The sequence below is a fragment of the Enhydra lutris genome, unplaced genomic scaffold (assembly GCF_002288905.1).
Source record: "Enhydra lutris kenyoni isolate GAN:26980312 unplaced genomic scaffold, ASM228890v2 scaffoldscaffold12, whole genome shotgun sequence".
NCBI lineage: Eukaryota > Metazoa > Chordata > Mammalia > Carnivora > Mustelidae > Enhydra > Enhydra lutris.
Window position 1 is genome coordinate 37,369,311 of NW_019154096.1, and position 22,937 is coordinate 37,392,247.

Here is a 22,937-nt window from a genome sequence, read left to right on the forward strand (position 1 = left end):
CGGAGGAAACTAGTTAGTGGCTATATCACCCTGCCCTATGACCTCAAGGCCTACCTCTGAGCCTTCTCTAAGGTGAGATGATAAAGCCTCAGATCACTGAAGGAAACTGGGTTCATATTTTTCTGTTACTTGTAGTAAAAAAAAAAAAAAAATCTGGCTGACACAGAATTTAATGGGACTTAGTGTAAGCAGGTACAAAACAGACTTCAATTATATCTGAAATGGCCAGCCTCTTAAAAATTGAGATCTCAAATATGGCAAAGTTTGAACAGTGGACATGTAGGGGTTTGTGATGTCATGCCCTATAGCTTCTATGCCTCTTGGAAATTTTTGTTTAAAATAGAGAGAATCACTGCAGAAGTCTTACTCCATGTCTGTTTGAGCAGCAGAGAGGATAAATTTTCATAACGAGGAGAAATCTTCAAAACAGCAATTAACATGGTAAGGATCTCCTTTTTCTAAATATATACTTTGGCAAATCCAATGCAAAACTCATGCACAAGTAAGTTTCTGTCTGATCTTTAAGACTTCAGTAAAATTTCGGAACCTTCTGATATCAGGGGAAAATATTATTAAACATTTATACAGAGCTCTAAACTCATATAGGGCTGTGTAATCACATTATTAGTCATTTCCTTTTATTCTTTACAAAGGCCTAGATATATTAAACATCTGTGTGATACCAGCATTATTCCATCTCTGGAGAAATAATAAAGTTTATTTCCCTTCTAACAACCACGGTTCCACTAATCTAAAGTTGATGATAGTAAGGAAACTTCACAGACAAACCTGGACTGAGAGAAAAAAGGAGGATTCAATAAAGTTGTGATGGAAGATTTCCTCCCAACGAAGTCAACAGACTCATTAGAATATCTGCTGCATTCAGATCCCTATGGAACACGGAAGGCTAGGAAAGCCAAGACTCCACAGAGACCAGGATATCCCAGTGAGAAAGAGAGCGTGGGAGGAAGCTGTCAAAGCTTGGTGCTGGTTACAACTGCAGGACAGAAAAGGTGGCAGGAAGGCACTTTCTTTCTTTCTTTTTTCTTTTTAAAGATTTTATTTGTCAGAGAGAGAGCACAAGCCGGGGAACCTGCAGGCAGAGGGAGAAGCAGGCTCGACAGTCCCAGGACCCTGAGATCATGACCCAAGCCAAAGGCAGCTGCTTAACTGACTGAGCCACCCCTGTGTCCCAGGAAGGCACTTTCTGAGCGGTGGTTCTGACCAGAGACACCCTGTCTCATTCATCACCCCCTAGAAGCTCATGGGGTATGCATGAGTCTCCCTGTTTTACATGGGATGTAGGAAATTGCCATAGAGGATGCCTTTGCTCCCCAGAGTGTGGTCCATGGGCCAACAGCATCAGCATCACCTCTGAGTTTGTTAAAAAATGCAGAATCTCAGGCTTCCCCCTGGTCCTATCTAATTGGAATCTGCATTTTGACCAGTAGGCACACTCAAATTTCAGAAGCACTTGTCTAGGGTACTATGCAATGAAATGAAGAGATTATAGGATCTGGAATCCAGTGGGTTTGGGTTCCAGTCCTAGCTTCTCTTCCTGGCTGCATAACCTGGAAAAGGCACTTATTTCCTTTAAGTGTCATCTGTAATTGGGTAACAGTACTTTCCAGGGTTTTGACTGCATTTAGTGACCTTAATGCAATGGGATTCAATGTGTCCAGTACAGAGCCTTGCGGTGAGCACTCCTTATCCTTCTAACTCAGAAACTAAAGCTCTTCATACAACCTTTGAGGTCCAGCAAAACGTTGGCCACAGCCTGGCCTCAGGGCAAGCCAGAGCAGCCTTCTTTCTGCCCTTTTCGACACCATGGCTAACGCACAGCCCTAAGGGAGCTCACAGCAGACCATCTCAATCTGCATATAGCTCTTTCCTGTTCCTCATCTCCAAGAGACCCCGTGGTATACCTGACTCCCTGCCAAGACATCAAACCAGGACTCAACCATCCTATCATTAAATAAAATGGCCCATTAATTGAAAATTGGCATGGCTTCCTTCATTTTTATAAGTGACACAAATGGGTTCTACTCACAGTAAAGCCAGCATTCTGCCTGCCCTTTTTACCCAGAACTGCCCATGGTACAGGTGGCAGAGCTGTCCCCACCTCCTCCATCACAGTCCATTCCCCCGAGTGGCCCAGTCAGACCAGCTAGCAGTGAGCAGCTGGCCCTATTTCCTAAAGACCCACACCTGGCCATGACCACAGGGTGAAACAGATGTCCTCTCAGGCCCTCCCCAGGCCTGCTGCCTTACAGAAGAATCTGCTATCTCGCTCAGAAAGCCCAAACAAGTCCCCTGGGGTTTTGCATATTTAGTGGCTCTTTTATTCTATTTCATTTAATTGAGCTTTTATTTCATCACATTTTATTCTATTCTATTTGACCATGAGCACAAGGTGGACATCTGTCTTCCAATGAGCCAGGGGACCCACACATGTCCCCAGCATTTACGGGAGACAGTCGGTGAAGTTCCTCCAGCTGTGAGTTATTTATGGATGATGCCTGGGCTGGAGTGGGCTTTCAGCGGAATTTACACTCTCCTTCTCTCCTCTCCTTTCTTCCTTATCTTTTGCGTTCACTTTCTCCTTTTCCATTTCAACTCCCTCTCTTGGATCTCACTCTTCCTCCTTCCCTCTTTTCCTTGCCCCATCTTCTTTGGCCTTCCTGCTCCCAGCAAGCTTGCAAGTTCTGAATTCCCACAACCCCATGTCATGCCCCTCCACTCAGGTAGTTTTCCTCCATTCCAAGGTCTCTGAACATCCAAGGTAGGTCAAAGCAGTTCCCAGAAGTGGGTCAGTGATAGCTAACCTACCCCCCCCACACACATACACCACCATCCAGATGTGATAAACCTGAAATATGCTCTAAGTTGGACCGGAAATATATTCTTCTGCAGGTCTGGGCCTGAGTATTAAAAGCACTAATAACTTTGGGACAAGCTAAACATAGCTTTGTCTGCCACCTGGAGGGAAGGGCAGTAGAGTAGGGTGTACACAGTTCAAAGACTCAGGGCAGAGTCTGAGGAAGACTGGTCCAGGTAACAAGGCTCTACAGTCACGGTCAGAAAAGTGGCCCTTCATGCAATCTTTTTTTTTTTTTTTAAAGATTTTATTTATTTATCTGACAGAGGTCACAAGTAGACAGAGAGGCAGGCAGAGAGAGAGAGAGGGAAGCAGGCTCCCCGCTGAGCAGAGAGCCCGATGTGGGACTCGATCCCAGGACCCTGAGATCATGACCTGAGCCGAAGGCAGTGGCTTAACCCACTGAGCCACCCAGGCGCCCCCCCTTCATGCAATCTTATGAGCCCAGTAGAACACTACATAACTCACCTGAAAAAGGGGTCTCAAGAGCTGAATAAGGTAATTCCATTTACTCAGATCCAACATCCCTAAGGATCCTCTAGCCCTTTATTGTATATCCACAGCCCTGATTCAAATCTGGGGGCACTGTGAATTGTGTGTTCCTTGTACAACCAGAAAGAAACTGCAGGTGTAATCCATTAGCTCCATCTACGCTGGGCTTGGAACAAGAACCAGCTCCTTGAGGGCAAGGCATATGTTTCTCACATTCTCTTGTCTTTCTACTATTGAGCACCAGGCCTGGTAAATACTTATGAACAAAGAAGGGTAGAGAAGGAGAAAGGAGTGAAGAAGGAAAAGAGAGAGGAAGAGAGGAAGGGAGCGAAGGGCACATGGAGTTCTTCAGAATTCCACACCCCAAAAAAGGTGAACCTCAAAAATTTTAATATTTGAAATTCTGACCTAAATAATTCTGTAACATAAAGCCAATGCTCTTCATTCTGCTGTTAAATTTTTAAAAGCTGATCAGGGCTTCAATTTGCAGCTTACTCCCAGGCAGATATTCAAACAGAAAAATAAATATAATAGCAGCTGATCCTTCACAGCACTCATTTGCTTGCTTGCTACGAACCACTTTAATTATTTTGTTTGCAATACCTATTTGTTTGTCTCAGGAGAATATTTAAATCTGCTTTTATTTGTGCGCAACTATCCCAACCACTAGCAAAATGAGACCTTATGTTTCACATTAACACTTCATGGTTTTTTAATCCCCAAGGAACTGGCAGAAAATTATAATTTTTAATTGCATTATAATTTAAAATCCTGAAATATTATTTTTAAAATTTCCAAATAGGATGTTAAAATAAAATTGCATGACCCAGAGCCTGAAGTAGAAGGCTCTGAAGTTCATAGCTTCATGTTTATCATATCAAAGCCCTTATATTTGAACTGGATCCAGTTGTGTAGACTCAAGTGTAAGGATCTGAGAATATAAATTCAGAGGAGTAGAAGATATAGAACATGGTAATTAACTGTATAAATTCTGACCATGATGCACTCATAGGGACTGAAATAACCATTCACCTTAAAAAACAAGACATATGAAAGGGCAGTTTTCAGGTATTAGACAACAGGCATAGCTGAGAAGTGACACCCAAGAGAAAAGAAATAAATGAAGTAAGCGTGAACTTAACGTTAATAGACTTTCCACTTGGCAACAGAGGAAGGGGAAACCTAGGCAAAGCCTAATGTTTCCATGAGTTGAAGAGAGTTTGGGTTTTGAGGAGGCCAACACAATTGCAATTCATAAGACAGAATTCCAGAGAAGAGAAAGCTACAAAAAAAAATGCCCTTCAGAAATCTACTGAAAGTTCTCTTTAACTAGCAGTGTATTGATTAGTGCTTGTGAGTAAAGTAACTTCGTGTCTAAGGAAAGGACCACCAGGAAGGATCAGATTTACCAACCCTCCATAATGCGTCAAATTAGCAACAGACCAAAACTGGTTTTGACCTAACAAAGCTTCTGAGAAAGTCTGAAAAAAATAAAAATGCTCCAAAATAACTTAACTCTGTCCAAGGGGGGAGAAGCAGAGGAAGGAAGTATTTAAAGGAAGAATCAAGCACCAAGCTATATAAAATTCACAATGTCTGGCATCCTATCTAAAATTACCAGGCATGCAAAGAAACAGGAAAATGCTATCTATAATGAGAAGAAGAATCAATCAATGGAAACAGACCCAGAAATAATACAGCTGGCAGAATTAGTAGAACAGGACATTAAAACAGATATTATAAATAGTATAAACACACACCATATGTTCAAGAACGTAGAGGAAAGTATGTACATGATAGGAAGAAAAATAAAAGACACAAATTGAATCTCTACAAATAAAATATGCAATGTCTGTGATGAAAATTACTCTAGACGAAATCAACAGCAGATTAGAAGAAAAATAAATGAACCTGAAAGTATCAAAACAAAAAGTCCCAAAATGAATCACAGGGGAAAAAAAAAAAAAAAGACTGTGAAAAAGCAAGAGTATTAGTGAGCAGGGGAGCAATTTCAAGCAACCTAGTATACATGTCATTTAAATCCATGAAAGGGAAGGACAGAAAAAAATATTGGAAGAAATAATGGTCAAACAATTTCTAAATTTGATGACATCCACACCCAAGTACATAAACAGAGAGAAAAAGAAAAATCTTAAAAGCAACCAGAGGGAAAAGATCCAGTATGCAGAGAAAACTAAAGATAAGAATGACAGCTGATCTCCCGTCAGGAACAAGGTGAACCATAAGTCACTAAAATGACATATTTAAGGAATGAAAAACAAACAGTGGAGAATTTATTACAAGCATATCAGAACTATAGGAAACTTAGATGTAATGGACAGCTTCCTTGAAAGATGTAAACTACCAATCCTCACTTAGGGGAAACAAAGATAAGCTAATTATCCTTATTTCTACTAAAGTAGCTGGATTTGTTGTTAAAAAATCTTCCCATAGTGGAGATGCGTGGATACGTAGGGAAACTTTCAGGACCTAATATCTTCACTTGTGAATTCTACATAGGTTTAAAGAAGATATATCAATTCTACAAAAATTTCTTCAGAAAACCGAAGAGAAGGAAACACATTCTTATTACAGGAGGTCAGTACTCCCCTAATAACAAAACCAGACAAAGGGTTTACAAGATAAGAAAACTACAAACTAACATCCCTCATGAACATAGATACAAAACTTCCTTAAGATATATTAGCTAATACTTCATCTAAGTGTAAATTCAACAACTCCAAACAAAACAAAATAAAACCCAGCAACATCATGATCAAGTGGGATTCATCTCAGGACTGTAGAGTTGGTTTCACACTTGAAAATGAATCGATTTAGTACTCCATAGCAACAGAATACAAAAAAGGAATACTGTGAATATATCAATAGATGCATAAAAAATATTTGACAAAATCCAATTACTAATTCTATTAAAAATGCTCAGTAAGCCAAGGATAAAAGAAAACTTCAACCTGATTAAGTGTATCAATGATCAACCTATTTGTAACATCATAAATAATAGCAGGAAGCTGAAGGTATCCCCTTAAAATCAGGAAAAAAACAAAGATGTGTACTCTTATTACTTCTTTTCAACATTGCTCTGGAGGTTCTAGCCAGTGCAATAAGGCAAGAAAAAGAAATCAAAGAGATCTGGATTAGAAAGGAAGAAGTACAATTGTCTTTATTCACATGTAACATGATTGTCTGTGGAGCAAATCTCAGTAAATCTGCAAATAAAGCCATTAAAACCAATATGTAAGTTTAGCAAGACTGTGAGATATAAGGTCAATATTCAAAAATTATTTGTATTTTCTACACACTAGCAACAAACAACTGTAAACTTAAATTGAAAAAGCAGCACCATTTACAATCTTATCAAAAATAGTAGAAATGTAAGGATGAATTTAACAAGACCTATTCATTTAACACTGCAGAACACTGCTGAAAATAATTAAGGAGGATATACATAAGTGAAAAGATAAGCCTTGTTCAAGGACCAGAAGACTCAATATTGTGAAGCTCTCAATTCTCCCTCAGATTATCTCTAGATTCAATACAAATAAAATTAAAATCCTAGCAGGACTTTTCCTAAAATCTGTTTGGAAATGCAGGGCTAAGCTGTGGTGCTTGCACAAACTTGAGGGTGAATTCCCTCCTAAATTTTGTGCCTCAGGTGCCTTGCTTGTCTCATCCTAGTCCCAGCCCTGTGAAAATGTGAAGGATATAGAAGGCTTAATGCAAATTTTTAAAGAGGAAAAGGTGGAAAATTTACTCCACTTGATTTCAGAAAGCTACTGTTGTGAAGAAAGTGCGGCACTGACGTGAAGATAGACGTATAGGTCAATGAAACAGAAGAGAGAATCTAGGAATAAATCTAAACATTGAATGCCAATTGATATTCTACAAATGATCCAAAGGGGAAAGAAGATTATTTTCAACAAATGGTGGGAAACAATTAAATATTCATCCACAGAAATAAATCAAAACAAAGCAAAAATTAGTCTCAACCCTTACCTCACACCATATACAAAAATCAACCATCAATCTACATTAACAACATGAATGCATCTCAAAATTATGCTGAGTGAAAATAGCTAGACAGAGAGTATGTACTGTGTGATTACATTAATATAAAGTCCTCAAAATGCAAAGTAATCTACACTGACAGAAAATATATCAGATGTTGCCTGGGATTGCAGTGGAGAGAGAGAAACTGGTTATGTGGGGACATCTTTTGTGGGTAATAGAAAGATGCATTATCATGACCGTGGTCATAGTTTCACAAGTGTATATGTCAAAACTCCAAATCAAGGCATCTGGGTGGCTCAGTCAATTAAGTGGCTGCCTTCTACTTAGGTCATGATCCCAGGGTCCTAGGATCAAGTGTCCTGCATCAGGCTCCCTGTTCAGCAGAGAGGCCGCCTCTCCCTTTGTCTTCTTCTTCCCCTGCTTGTGCTCTCTCTCTCTCGTGCTCTTTCCCTGTCAAATAAATAAATAAAATCTTTAAAAAAAAAAAAAAACTCCAAATCATAACCCATCAAATTGTGTGGTATTTTTAATGTCAATTATACTTTATATTAACATTTTAATATTCTCACCTACAAGGAGGCTATAAACAAGAACAACAACCAGAAGAGTCAAAATTGAGGGAAAGAGGATTTAGTGAGGAACATTTCTTTGAGGAGGAAAAGAGGACATGGACATGCTTCCACTCTCCATAAGAGAAAGGAGGGTGTTTACTCCCTCACTACAAGTCTTCTTGGAGGTGCTTCCCTGGAGCCATTGACAAATACCACAAAACAGAGCCAGGGACTTCTATAAGCTTCTCTGCGTTGTATCATAAAAACTACTTTATGAGCCTACTATGAGCCCATTGGCATTGCTCATTCCTTCCTACTGGATACAAATTAGAGAAAGTGTCACAACTTTCTGTATATTAACTATGGTTAATAGAAAACTTGATGTCACTTTAAGTTGCAAAACCCAGTTTTGATTCAGGAACTAAAATGCTCTAATCCAATATAAGAATTGGAAGACTTATTTTGATCCTTAAATTACATACAACTTATTTTGACCCTTAAAATACGTAAATGAACCTGTATCTTCCTTTAATGTAGGATTAGGCTAGCTCAAAGGCAGCACCACATTGAACAAGATCAATATGAGCTTGGAGCACCTGGGGGGCTCAGTCGGCTGAGTGTCCAACGCAGGAGTGGTCTCGTGGTTGTGGGATCGAGCCCCATGTTGGGCTTGCTCAGTGTGGAGACTGCTTCAAATTCTCTTTCCCTCTCCTGTTCATTCATTCTCTCTCTCTCTCTCTCTCTCTCTTTCTCCCAAATAAATATAATCTTTAAAAAAAAAAATCAATGTGAGCTGAAAATTCCTGCTTGTCTTTATATGGTGGTGATACCTTAGACCTTTCCTGACCCTCAAGTTTGTACTGTTGACTCCAGTGTTAGTAATAGCTGTCTCAGAAGGTCACTGTAAGGATCCAGGCACATAAAAAAGGATGAATACATCTGCACAAAGGACACGAGCAGCTAAGTCACAAAATTAGAAACAAGTATGATCAAAAAACTTAATGTTCAAAGTGTTTGGCTTGGCTAATAAGCAAAGACATACAAATGAACACAATGCAGTGAACCTTTTTATCTATAATATTGGTAAAGATGAAAAACGGTTATATTCATGTTCACAAGACAAAAGAGTGGGATGAGACAGAGTACTCTGATAAAAGGGGCTCAGGCTCCTTGAGAGTTCCCATACCTTGGAACAGTATTTTTACTATCACTAGAAATCAGAGACCCATCAGACCCAGGTTCAAGTATGTCAATTGCAGCATTATATACAACAGCATTAATTACACTAAGTTTCCAAAAATGGAGATGATTTGCATAAATTATGATTCCTCCAGATGACAGACTACTACAAGACCATTAAATATTATTCCCCATGCTAGCTACTGACATGATAAAACGTGAATTACACATTATTAATTGAAAGCAGTAGGATACAAAACACAACAGAGAAACCTCAATTTGGCAAAATAAACTACATATATAAGGCTATTGGAAGGATAATTTATTAGTATGTTAATCTGTCTTCTGTTTTACTATTGTAGAAGAGTCACCAAAAAAAGAGCAATTTTCCACTGCTTTCCTTCTATCCCTGTCCCTCTCTCACTACCATGCATGTGCCCATGTACACACACAGAAGCAAGCAACACCCTATGCTCTAGAAAGTTTATGCTCTTCTTTCTCCCAAGATATTTTCTTTCAGCGAATACGTGAACTTGGCAGTGATGTTGGTGGGGAAGCCTCTGTGGCTTAGGGTATGGAGTGGTCAAAGTGGCTTGAGCCAGGAAACTTCCCGTTGAGATGGGAAGGAGACAGAAAAGGGGTCTGTGGGTCTACCCATCCCCTGATACACATTAATCCAAGGTAGGGTGTCAGAAAGGAGTAGCTGATAGTCATTTTTTTTTAAGATTTTATTTATTTATTTGACAGATGGAGATCACAAGTTGGCAGAGAAGAAGCAGGCAGAGAGAGAGGAGGAAGCAGGCTCCCTGCTGAGCAGAGAGCCCGATGCAGGGCAGTATCCCAGGACCTTGGGATCATGACCTGAGCCAAAGGCAGAGGCTTTAACCCACTGGGCCACCCAGGCGCCCCTAGCTGGTAGTCGTAGTCACTTAGGAAGGCTGTGCTCAATGTGTGGGCTCTTTCACACCCAGAAAAGGGGAAAAAAATCACCATGCCCAGGCTTGAGACCCTAAGTGTTGGAACTTCCTGAGTATCTGTCTACAGAGATTTTCTATGATTAATACTGACAATACAGAATCCAGGGACCTTTGCACGACCTTCACGAGGGCAAGGAGGAAGACACCTGTTATAAACAGGTTCAAATTTCTCACTTTGAAAATTCTCACTTTGTATATGTGCTGCCGAAGCGAGCACTGAAAATTCTTACTTTGAATGGGTTCTGAAATTTCTCTCAAAATCCCTTTAAGTGAGATTTCATGGATAAATATAATTTGTTTTGAAATAACGTCTATACGGCTCCAAAGCAGGGCCTGCACACAGTAGGTACTCAAATGTAAGTTTCCCTGCTTTTAAGGTAACAACCCGGTTCGCTGTTCTTGCAATGCCCCAGAGCAAATAAGCAGAGATCTAAGGGTGGAGAGGAGGCCATTAAGACCCCCACTGGCCTCAGAAAGTGGGCTCTTCCTCAATTCTTGCCTAGGAGCCCCACTCTAAACCTAACCAGGGAGGAGTACCAGGCACAGGGAGCACCTGACACAGCCCCTCGTCACTTCTGCAGCCAACAAGCCAGTCTGCAAGGCTGCAAGAAACCGCATCCTATTTCTGGTCACAGACAAATAAAGGGTTTCTTCACTCCCCTTTCTGAAATTTGACAATATTCATTTGGGATTCTCCAACAGCTCTAAGACACAGGTAGCCCCAGTGCACAGAACATCCTCTGGTTTGAGACAGTGGGAAAAAAACCCAAACCAAGCCTCCGGTCTCTATGAGCCCTCAAACATTATTTAAGACACTTCGGGAGAAGTTTCTCTGGTCTGAATTGTCTTTGGCCTCCACCTCTGCCTCCACGCTCTGGTTCTGAAAACACACTCCTGCGAAGGGCCTGCGAGCCCCCCATGCTGCGCAAAGGCAGCAGCCTTTTGTGTGCACGCATGCGCACACGTGCTGACTTCTCGCCTCTCCATGTGGTACATGGTGATTATCCAGCCTGGCAAAGGAGGTGTAATAACAGGGTAGAAGGCACAGATAATAGGATCTTTCTGGCACAAGTACTGAGTTCATCGGAATCCATCAGAACCCATTTGTGGGAAAAGCAATGGATAGGAATGCACAAGGGTAAACACTAACCTTTAGTTTTCAGATACATTTGCTGAACGCGGTAATTAAAGCTATTTTTAAAACTCCCTAAGTGTCAGCACTCCCTTTCCCAAGCATCCTTCTGTCAAAACTCTGCAAAACGACAACGTACTTGTTGGGGACAGTTGACTCACATCTAAAACATGGAGTCTGATTCCACGCCACTAGTAGGAATCTGGATGAGCTGTTCTGTCTGCAGGGAGCTTGAACTTGGTTGCAAATCATAGAGGATCTGGAGTGGCCTCTACAAGCATTGCCTAGCTGCTGTAGGTCAGTGATCCATGAGCACACTTTTCTCCCCCATGACACCATAAATTCTCTGAAGGTGAGAAGCATATCTCTCCAAGGTGTATGAGCATCCCTAGCGCCTCACAGGTACTTGGTACATGCATGAGAAATGAATTACAGATTGGCAAGAGTTGCAGATTCTGGTAGGGAGACAGGACATGGGGGAAGAGCTAAGAACCACCGAAGAATCACAGCCCAAGTTCTTTGGGGTGTCTGGAATAAAGAAAGGTATGGAAGCAATTCATAGGTGTTGCAAAGTGAGGGGAGGGTCATTTGGGCTGAGTTTTAAAGGATGTGTAGGAGTTTGAAAGGAAGAACTAGGACCCCAGCAAGCCGAACACACAGTTAGAAATATTTTAACTCAGGTTCACCTCAATGATGAGTCAAGCCATGTCTCCATCCCCTGGCACTCCTCATAAAGTCATGCACTGACCTGGTACATATTTCCTTGATTAAATTCCAAAGATGAACTTTCCCAAAGGACAGTAGTGATTTGTTAAGAGGAACTCTCTTTCAAGAGTACTTGCTATAGGCCAGACCCCTGTGATGGGTCACTTGGGATGAGTTATCTCATTTAATCTGCACACCTGTCTTAAGAGGTAGCTATCAGGAACCCTATTGAGCAGATGAAGAAAATAAGGTTCAAGGAAGGAAGTAAAACAGTTTGTCCAGAGTCAAAGAGGTATCCATGGTGACTCATCTAAAACATGATGGTATGTCGCTGTTCTCTAATACCATCCCAAACCCATCAGTGCAGCTCTAAGCATCCTTCCCATGGGGCTTTGAAAAGGGCCAAAGAAGGATGTCCCACAATGACAATTTCCTCATATATTTGTCACCACAAGTGTTAAATTTCACAGATTCCTTTTGGGCTGAGAAAGGAAAATAGATTCACTCTGAGTAGAGAGCAGAAGTACATTTCTAGTAAATATGGTTTGTTCCCTTCAAATACTACTCATGGGACATGAATTAGCTTAATTTTGCAGGTTTTTGTAGGAGAGTTTCATCATTTCCACAGAAGGTCTAGGAAAACAAGGTGCTAATATGTAAAATCACCTAAAGGGAAGGACTCTAATAATAAATAATAAAAGTTTTATAATAAGACTTTCCACTACTTCCAAATGATGAAAACATTCAAATGTGACTGGTATTCAGTCATGCAGCCAGGCATTTAGTGTTTAGTTAGTGCTAAGTATGAGGGGGAAAGGTAAGGGAGAGGCAGCATGGCAGAGGGTATATATTTCTTAAATTTGGAGTCACCCACCCCTAAGTTCAAATCCTGACTCTGCCACTTCCTAAGTGACATTGAAAAGTCAACCCATCTCTCTGAGCCCCCGTTTCCTTATCTGTAAAGTGGAATAATACACGTTAAGTACCTGGGGACTCGGTTCTCCAACTCCATCCCACCTTTAACCCCCTATGTCATCACATCCTCATGACAGCAGCATTTGACATCAGTGGTCTCTCCCCCCACTTAGAAACGGTTTCTTCAGGAGTGCCTGGGTGGCACAGACAGTTAAGCCTCTGACTTGATTTCAGCTCAGGTCATGATCTCAGGGTCATGAGATCGAGCCCCATGTTGGGCTCTAAGCTCAATGCAGAGTGCTTAAGATTCTCTTTCCCTCTCCCTCTGCCCCTTTTGCTTATGCTCTCTTTCTCTTTTTCCCTTTCTCAAATAAATAAGGAAATCTTTAAAAAAAGAAAAAAGGAAGGAAGGAAGGAAGAAATGGTTTCTTCATTTGGCTTCCAGATGAAGAAACCATACCTACTAGTCATAGCAATATTCACATTAAATGTAAATTATGTAAGCACTGCAATTAAAAGGCCGAGTGTTATAACAGATAAAATAGCAAGATCCAAGTATGAATGGCCTTCAAGAAACATGTTGTATTTTAAACACAAAGAAACAAGTAGGTTAAAAGTAAAAGAATGGAAAAAAATATATTAGGCTAACACTAGTCAAAATAAATCTGGAATAGCTGCCATAACATCAAATTATATTTCAGAGTGGAGAAAATTTCAGAGCAGAAGGAGAAAGAAGGTCATTTTGTAATGATAACAGATCAATTAATCAAAAGGACATAAAATTCTAAACATTTATACCTCTTGTAACAAAGCTTCAAAATACATTAAGCTACAACTGCAAGGAGAAACAGGCAAGTTCACAATTAAAGTTGAATATTTTGATAATCCTCTCTCAATAATTGATAGAACAAGTAGACAAAAATATCAAGGATACAAAAGACATAAACAACCCTACCAACTAAATTGGCCTAATTGACATTTATAGAACATTCCACACAACAATAGATAACATATCTTTTTCAAGTGCACATAAAACATTTATCCACGAAGACAATATACTAGACTATCAAGTAAGTCTCAATAAATTTTAAAAGATGCCAGTAATAGAAACTATGTTTTTTGGCAATAATGAAACTGAATTAAAAATCAATAAGAGAAAGATCCTTTAAAAATCCCCAAATATTCAGAAACTAAACAATATACTTCTAAACAACGCATGGGTCAAAGAGGAAACCAAAAGATAATACAGAAAATACTTTAAACTGAGTAACAGTGAAAACACAACATAACAAAATTGGGGGGATGCCATTAAATCACTTCAGGGGAAGTTAATAGCACTAAAGAAAAAGTTCTCAAATCGATGATCTCAGCTTCCCCCCCCCCACCCCACTAAGAAAAATACAGATATAAATGGCAAATAGATGCAAGAAAAGATGCTCGGCATCATGAGTCCTTAGGGAAATTAAAATGACAATGATAATGAGGAACCATTACATACCAGTCCAATGGCTAATATCAAAAACCTGATCAAACCAACTACTTAACACAATGTGGAGCCATTGGAATTCTCACCCAACTTGAAAGTTTCTTAAAAAGTTAAATGTACGGGACGCCTGGGTGGCTCAGTTGGTTAAGCAGCTGCCTTCGGCTCAGGTCATGATCCCAGCGTCCTGGGATCGAGTCCCGCATCGGGCTCCTTGCTCGGCGGGGAGCCTGCTTCTCCCTCTGCCTCTGCCTGCCATTCTGTCTGCCTGTGCTCGCTCGCTCTCTCTCCCTCTCTGACAAATAAATAAAATCTAAAAAAAAAAAAAAAAAAAAAAAAAAAAAAGTTAAATGTACATGTACCACATGGTCCAGCAATTCCACTTGTAAATATGTACCCAAGAAAAATGAAAGTAAATGTCCATACAAAGGCCTGTGCGTGGACATTGATAACAGCCTTATTTGTAATCACTAAACATCTAAAACAACTCCAATGTCCATCGATGAATAAAGAGATATTCAAATTGTGATGTATCCATACATTTGGATACCCTTCATCAATTAAGAAAAGGAACTACTGGAATACACTGCAATACGGGTGAATCTTAAAATAATTACCTGGATGGAAATAGCCACAGAAAAACAGAAAAAAAGAGTACATACTGTATGATTCCATACACGTAAAACTCTCGAAAATATAAATAATCTATAGTGCTGGGAACAGATCAGTAATTGTCTGGTGAGTGGGAGATGATGGGGCTGTAGGTGGGATTACCAAGGGGCAGAAGAATACTTTCTGGGTCATGGACATGTTCACTATCTTCCTTGTGGTCACAGTTTATGGTGCACTCATATGTCAAACGTCAACTGTACATTAATATGTGCATTTATTGTATGTGAATTAAACCTCAATAAAGCTGTACACTTTTAAGTAAAAAAAAAAAAAAAAAATAGATGAAGGGAGTGATGCTGGAAAAACAGTGCCAGAACTGCAATGTCTGATAAATGGCGACTCCTACTCTCTGCTCCAGGTTTCCAGCTACAGAGGTGGGTGGGATGTGGTCCCTGTCCTCCAGGGCTCCTCAGTGGGGCTGAGGAGACAAACAATCAGCTCAATTACAACAAACATAATTGGTTTGGAGTGTTACTAAATTAAATTTGTAGACAGTAAATGGTACAGGGACTTAATATCCAAACAGAATCGGAGTCTTCAAAATGAAAGGAAGAAAAAAAAATAAATCTTTTCCCAACCTCTCTCTGTGTTCCAAACAGAGATTTCTTAAAGCTATTTGATTCTGCATTCATATCATGGTCTTTCTTCTTGTTTTCTTCAATTAGTGCATTAGCATTTCCTTCCCCCACATTATTCGTGTGTAGCCGAATCTCTTTTTCATGTGCTTTAACTCAGTGTGTGTTGGGGCAGGGTAGGGAAGATTTGGAAGTCTGGACTGACGTTCATTCTCTGGACCATTGAGGGAAATCCCCTCTGGGCCAGGTCAAGGTCTGCACCTGGAGGGTCCTCACGGAGTAGGTGTTGGTGGCAAACCAGTGAAAGCAACAAGGTGGGAGCTGAAGTTCGAGGGCCAACACAAGGGCATTCTGGGCAAAGGCTGGCCGGAGAGGTCCAGACACTGGGATGACCCCCGCATGTCAGGTGCTGGCGGTGATCTCTAAGGATACACTCAGGGCAGCTCTGTATGACAAGCGGGGGCAGAAACTAAGACCAGGGAGGGCTCTGGGGTCGACTCCTGAACAACGTCATGAGTCACATGGAGGAATGAACTCCATCCTGTGGGCCCTGACACTCCACCACCTTCCAATGACCCATTCAAGAGTGGAGGGGAGCACATCAAGAGAAAAAGCCCAAGTGTGTTTGGAACAAAAGCATATGCAGCTGACAGAGTGCACAGCCTCAACCCTGAAAAGCAAGGCCTGCCTCTGAGACTGAAGAGAGGCCTGCAGGAGACACCTGTCTCTCACTCTTGAACTTGAAGTTAGCCACCTTCTTTGATCATAGAAGCCTTTTTCCACAAAGCACCTAGAGATTAGCAGAACATATGTTCCCAAATGCAATTTGGAGACTGCTGCAGGAACCCGGCCAGCATTTCCTCTGCCTTTCTCCTTGGCTGCCCTGTCATTGGTTAATGGCCTGGACCGGGGGTTGGGGGGAGCACCTCAAAGGAAGAGCTTGTACCCCATGGGACACGCAAGCACAGGGAAAGGGGGTGCTGACAACTGTAGCTCATAGAGCAGCAGGATGATGGCTTTCTGCGTCTGTAAAGGGTTGGAATGGTTATAAATGCTCTTCTCCCACACACAGGCAGTTAGAAAAGCAGAGTGAAGGTGAGGAAGCAGGAAGCAGACCAGCAGCAGGAGGAGCCTGTGTGTGAGTCCCTCGTGCTGGAAACTCTAGGAAGCCTGAGGGAAAGGAGGTACACTTACAGGCTGCACAGGAAATCAGGCACACGCACCAAAGTCCCAACGTATCATAACTGGGCCAAGGAGGGCACAACGTTAGGAGAATGAATAATGGGGAAATCCAGGAAGACCATTTGGCAAAGGAGAGGTTTAGCAGACCCCTGCAGGAAAGGTAAGTCTTTGGCAATCAGCAATTCAGGAAGAGCATGCCAGGAAAAAGCAAAACCTAGAACCAGGAGAAGAAAATAAATATAGGAAATAAGTCACTCATCTACTTGCAGGGATGAGCCACGGGAGTAAGAAGAAGGGTAAGACGTAAATGAGGGTGCACAGGTGTGGTCAGAGTCATCCTGGACAGGTTCTGAGGCAGGGCCCATGACGTTGGCTTTTCTCCACTGCATAGGGGGCCAACCAGAAGATGTGGAGGGGGCACTGTCTCCTGGGACTGGAACACTGAGTGAGAACTGGATATGGGGCATTGATGAGTTCAGAGGAAGACACACTGAGCTAGAGGTGGTCAAGAGGTTTCCAAGCAGCTGACTCCAGAAGACATCTGGTGTTGGGCTGGCAGAAAGAAAGGGCTACTTAAGATGGCGAAAGTTCCCGCCACAAAACCTGGGCTCAGACAGGAGAACAAAGACCCAAGCAGGAATCTGAAACCCCCCCACCCCTCGCCCCAGGCTCCCGTAGACCAATGGGACCCTGACGAGCAGGCGAAATATCCAAATAAGGGAAACTTGCCAAAAGACCCCTGAACTCCCCTCGAGGCCTGGTAAAAGCCCCCTTCTCCCTGCCTTGGGTGTGACTTCCGCCACTTTGCTTTCCAGAGTCGCGGAACCTCGCCCGAGGGTGCCCACCTCCTCCCGGCGTAACTTTCCTGGCTCCCCTTCTCCTGAGCCCTGAAACTTCGCTGGAGAGTGCTTTTAATAAATCTTGCCTTGCACCCACTTTGCCTGGTGTTGTGTTTATCTCGCCGGAAAAACTTTACATCTGGATCTCTGGGTCTGGAGCTCAGAGGCAAGGTCTGGAATGAACATGGGATGTGGGGGTCATTGACATTTGCTGGAAATGGGACAGGGGTGTGAGGGGCCTTCCAACTCTGTCTCTTCCACAGACCACAGCTCAGAGCCTCACTCAATGAGAAACCTAAGCAGCAAGAGAAGAGGTTCCAGAAACTCGCTAGCTCATCCACGGTCAAGTCTGACTGGTCCTCAACTGGCAGCTTCTGATGAATGACCCAGAGTGGTCCCCTCCATCCCTGAGCCTTCAGTTTAAATGTTGCCTTTGGCTTTCCTCGAAGGCCTCCTGGGAAATGCTCTTCAAAGGAACTTGCTCTACCCTAAGTATATTGACTTACCTTCAACCAAAGCTTTCTAAGAATATACTCCTCGCATGGGGCACTGGGAATTCAGTGACGAGCTGAATTCTGGCCATGTCTTCAAGGGACTCGTGACCTAGTAGCCACCTTGATTAGTGGTTTACTCAGCTTTCCACGGTTCTTTCAAATCCCTACCCTCCTCCAAGCTAACATATAATTCAACCGATCAATAAAAATATAGTTTATACCCAAAAGCACATCTGCTTGCCAGTATTCCCACAGTCAAACCCAGAGACCTCAGAAACTAGACACTGTCAGTGAGGCTCATATACTCACAAGCCTTTCTCTGCATTCAGTTACCCACTCTCCAAATGAAACAGACCTCAAACATACAACATCAATATTCACCAGTGAAGGGGTAGATATATTAAGAAAACCACCCCGTTAAGGAAAAAAATAAAACAAAAAAACAAAGGCCTGTGCCATTGACTGTTTATCTTGAATATGGGAAAACACACTAAGCAAGTCAGATACAGAGGGAGAAACTGGAGGACAGAGTTTATGAGGAATGAGAGAAGCTGGAGCAGAGCTGGGGACCACAGGGCAGGCCTTCCCGGGGAAAGATGTGGAACCAAGAGACACAAACCCTACCCTGTCAGACAAACTGAACTTCCTCCAGAGAAGTGGGAGCAGCTCAAGAAATGAGAAGATGGGGCCCCGGGAGAGGTTCTGAATTCTGGAAACCATGCTGGAACCACAAAGGACTTCCCTTACTTCTCTTCTTTCCACCTTATTTTACCTATCATGTATGACAAACAGAAAAGCAACTGGGAAAATTTGTCCATGACTCTGTATTTAGAAAGAGCCCAGAATGATACAACTATCGACTGTCATGAGAATAACAGGAATCTTGTTTCCAGTAGGGCTAGACTGTAACAGGAAAGGGAAGTTCTGAATATGGCTGTATCCTGACGATACGTCTACATGCAATTAAGAGAACATCTTGGTCATTAACCAGACACCACACTGGGGTCCAAGGGTCCAAGCTTTACAGGGGGAACCAACCTTCAGATCATAAACTTCAAGAATGTCCATGAGCTGACAAGAATGCCAGGAGTGTCTTCACAGTGGCATACCTGAGCCCTACCTGCTGGCCTTACAGAATCAGACCCCAAACACAAGTTAAGGATCTCAGTCAGGGCCTCGTGCATGATGACGTCCTTTGGCAGAAAGGGCTTTGGAGTCAGATAGTCTTCCTACAGAGTCCCAAATGCACCAATGAATAATTGTATGACCTCGGGAAAATGATTTAACCTCTTGAGCCTGTCCTTTCCCTTCCATAAAATGAGGATGATAACAACTGTTATACAGGGTTGTCGTTGAGGACAAACATAAAATGCCCTGTGCCTGGCACATAATGGGTGATCAAGATAGAGTAGGCGCTATCGTTCACTCTCAAGAGGAAGAGCCTCCCCATAGAAAAGGAAGCTGAGAAGCAGGGGAGGTCACTTCTGGAGGAGGACATATGTAGCCAAGGGAGGCACATAGCAATCCTCTTGGGTGAGGCTGTTCCAGTGTGGTTGACATCTGTGTACACACCTGACCCTTCCTGGTAACCCTTCCCGGGGTCTAGCTGCCCCAGCAATGCCCTTGCGGGCATATCACCACAAGCCATGCCCAAGTTACCCCCAGCCCTGAAGAAGGAATCAGGAGGGACAGAGGGCCCTGGAGAGGGTCAGATGCAGGGAAGGAAAAAAATCCAAGTTAGAAACATAAAAGTAGAGCCCTATCTGAAGACTGGCAACAGAGAAACACTGGCTCTCCGGTTTGGAGGAGTCACCAGAAAACTGCAGCCAGCACCAGACGTTTGCCCCAAGAGGCACATGGAATGCTCCCTTCTCTGGGACAAAGGAACCCAGACTTTAAGAAACCTGGAGAGAAGCTGGTGAAGCCCAGAGGATCAGAACTTCCCCAGGACCCAGGAGCACTCCACCGGGCTCTGAAGAATAGGTTGGTGGCCACCATGTCCCTTCTCATTAGGAGCACAACTATCCACAACCCGAGGTAAATGGACAGTTACCGTGCATGTCTCCAACTGGCCTGGCTTGAAGAGCTAATAAGATGTGAATTTATGGAGAAAAGCCATGAAAAGTAAGCCTTGCAAGAGTTACTATCTGATACTACCTACAAAATTATTAAAATAAGCCACCCAGAACTCTTTCAACCATAGAGCACTGAGCTAATGAAGAAACACACATCATAAGAGAAAAAAGTGCCTACATAATAAACTTTGCATCTCCTCGAATGAGCCCATTAGAAATTGATCAGTTAATTTAGGAGCAGCTGAGGGCCCAAGGCCTGCTGAAAGGGGCACCAGGAACTACCTTCTTGAATCAGCTCTGTTAACAGCACGCTGGGGTCACACAGGCTGCCCTGGTGGTGTTTCCCAAAAGGGCATGTGGGCATAGGGGGTTCTTGAGGAGAGCCAGGGCGGGTGGTCACAGGCCACTCGCATGTCATGTCCATAGCGTGGAGGAGGTCAGGGCCAGTCATGGGGCACTGATGAAGAGCAGACCAGGCCACAATGAACTATCGGTGCTCCCCTTCCTCCCAGGGCCCAAAGCAGTGGGATGGCCTGTCATGGAAGACGCTTTCCATTTACCTCCTTTAAATGGCTATACAGATTCCTGCCCCTCCAGCTGCACACGGGTGAGTGCACACACAGACACACTCACGCGCATGTCCGTATAGGTGCTCACACACAGGCTGACACACACGTTCTCACACACTCTCACACGCATGCACTCTTATGCATACACACACTCACCCAGGTAACACACACACCTGAAACCTCCTGCATGAAATTCAGCTTCCTCCATCACCTCCTCATTCCTCTGCCCCACCCCCTCTGAGCCCCATTTTCTAACCTGCCCTAATTGCTCCAGACCCTGATCCCTGACCGGCTGCCTTCCCTCACTCCACACTCCCCATGCCTGAAGCCACTGAAGGCTTCTGCCTTCTTCATCTACTCTAGTCTCTACTCCTTCTCTGGTTCCCACCTGCTCCAGGTAAGCATCTCAGCAGGTCACATCCAACTCTCTGAACCCCTGTGTCCTACAGTGGAGCCCTGGAATTCACTCCAGCACCCCAGGGCAGAATTGGGCCCCATGGCATCCCTCTGAGCTTTCCCAAGGGGAAGGGGGCTCGGTGCAGGCTGTGCCCCTCGGCCTTCTGGGGTTCTTACCTCATTCACAAAGACCCAGTGGCTGTCCTTGGAAGCCAGGTTGGTCTCCACGGCCTGCAGAGAGAAAAAGAAAACAAACATGAACAGAAGCAAGCCAGAAGCTGGCAGACACGCAGGATGATTGCCGAGACGGGGTTTGATAAACATTGCTCTTGGAGATTGTTTTCTTTGCAAAACATGCTATCCCCTGGGGTCAGCTCTGGCTGCCTTAGTTACAAGACGCATCATTTGAACACAGACATCTGATTTCCTGCTGTTCTTCCAAGCTCTTGTGCACCAGCCCCGGGCACGTCGGAAGCTCTGGTTCCTGCAGGCATCCCAAAGCCACCACAGGTTAGGGCATTCCTCCCCTCTCCTGGAGAGCACTTTTCTAGAGGGGAGCTAGGGGGATGATTCTCATGACTGCCAGAGGCTAGAGTATCAGGAATCTGGAACGAGGGATGTATGGCAGCTCATCCAGCCATGTTGAATGACACCTGGGACTCAGAGGTGCCTCTGCTGGGGCTCAGAGCTGCCTTTAGTTCTAAAGAACCACAAAAGACCCATAGAACTGACTCTTTCTTGTCTCTGGGTGGTGACACCCACCCCCCATCATTCTCTCTTCTAGCACTTTGTTCTATTCATTGATCTCACTTCCAATTTCGGTGCGTGAATAGTTAGCAGCTTATCTACTTCGTATCGCCGATCTCCTTCACCAAGTTGGGGTCTCCGCATCTTGGGTGGTCACGGTTCTGTCCCAGAACCTTACACCATAACCAGCACATAGTGTTCAATATGCGAATGAATACTGATGTTGAACACACGAAGGAAGCGTAAGAGGGCAAGGCAGATAGGACCCCACTTTTTATTGTTTCTCAGGTGTTTTATGGGTGCTTTTACCCCCCTTTATTTGGAAATCCAACAGATTGAAAGGAGAGAAGGAACTGGTCATTGTCAAGCATGTGGCGTAAGAATTCTCCCAGTTAGCATGCGTCAAGGACTTGCTGAGTACCAGGCACTGTGCCAAGTCATCTAGGAACCTGGAAAGAGCCATCAGATTGTTGTCCTCTTTGCGTGGGTGTACTTTTGTGATGTAACTTTTATTACTTTATTTGCAAAAATATAGAAAAAAATGTTCGAAATCATCCCATAACCCTGCCCCATTTTTCAAAACGTGCTAAATTGCTGAAAATGCCCCATTTATCCCTTTGCATTCATCCTCCAGAGGTTGTCCGAGGTGTCCCTTTCTAGAAGGCTGTGGTACATATCTACATACACCTATCAGGCACGTGCTTCTATTAAACTGGAATCGTGACCTACACATCAGGTTGCATCTGTCATGTTTTTACTTATCAGTGTATCAAGACTATCTTTCCTCATCAGTACACAGAGATATGACTCATTTTTCTTAACCATGAGGCACAGAGGGGTACAGGTCGCTGCCTGTACCAGCGACCCAGCCATGTGTGGGAGCTAGACCATTGCACTGCCTGTGCACGGGGCTTCTGTTAGGAGTTCATCTACGTGGAGAATGAATCGGTATGCTGACCAACACAGCAAGCATGTGAAAAGAGAGCCCGTGGGAGTGCCCCAGCCAGCTCCAGCAGCCCAGTCCTTCACAGATAGCTCCCACACGAC

General features: G+C 43.2%; 1 protein-coding gene across 1 annotated transcript in view; it reads right to left on the minus strand.

Moving 5' to 3' along the window:
- Positions 1-22,937, minus strand: part of LOC111145173 (glutamate ionotropic receptor delta type subunit 1) — a 691,817-nt gene that overhangs the window by 237,447 nt on the left and 431,433 nt on the right. The window contains exon 5 of the mRNA XM_022499882.1: positions 21,321-21,374. Coding sequence (XP_022355590.1) covers positions 21,321-21,374 — 54 coding nt within the window. The remainder of the gene's footprint in view (positions 1-21,320; positions 21,375-22,937) is intronic.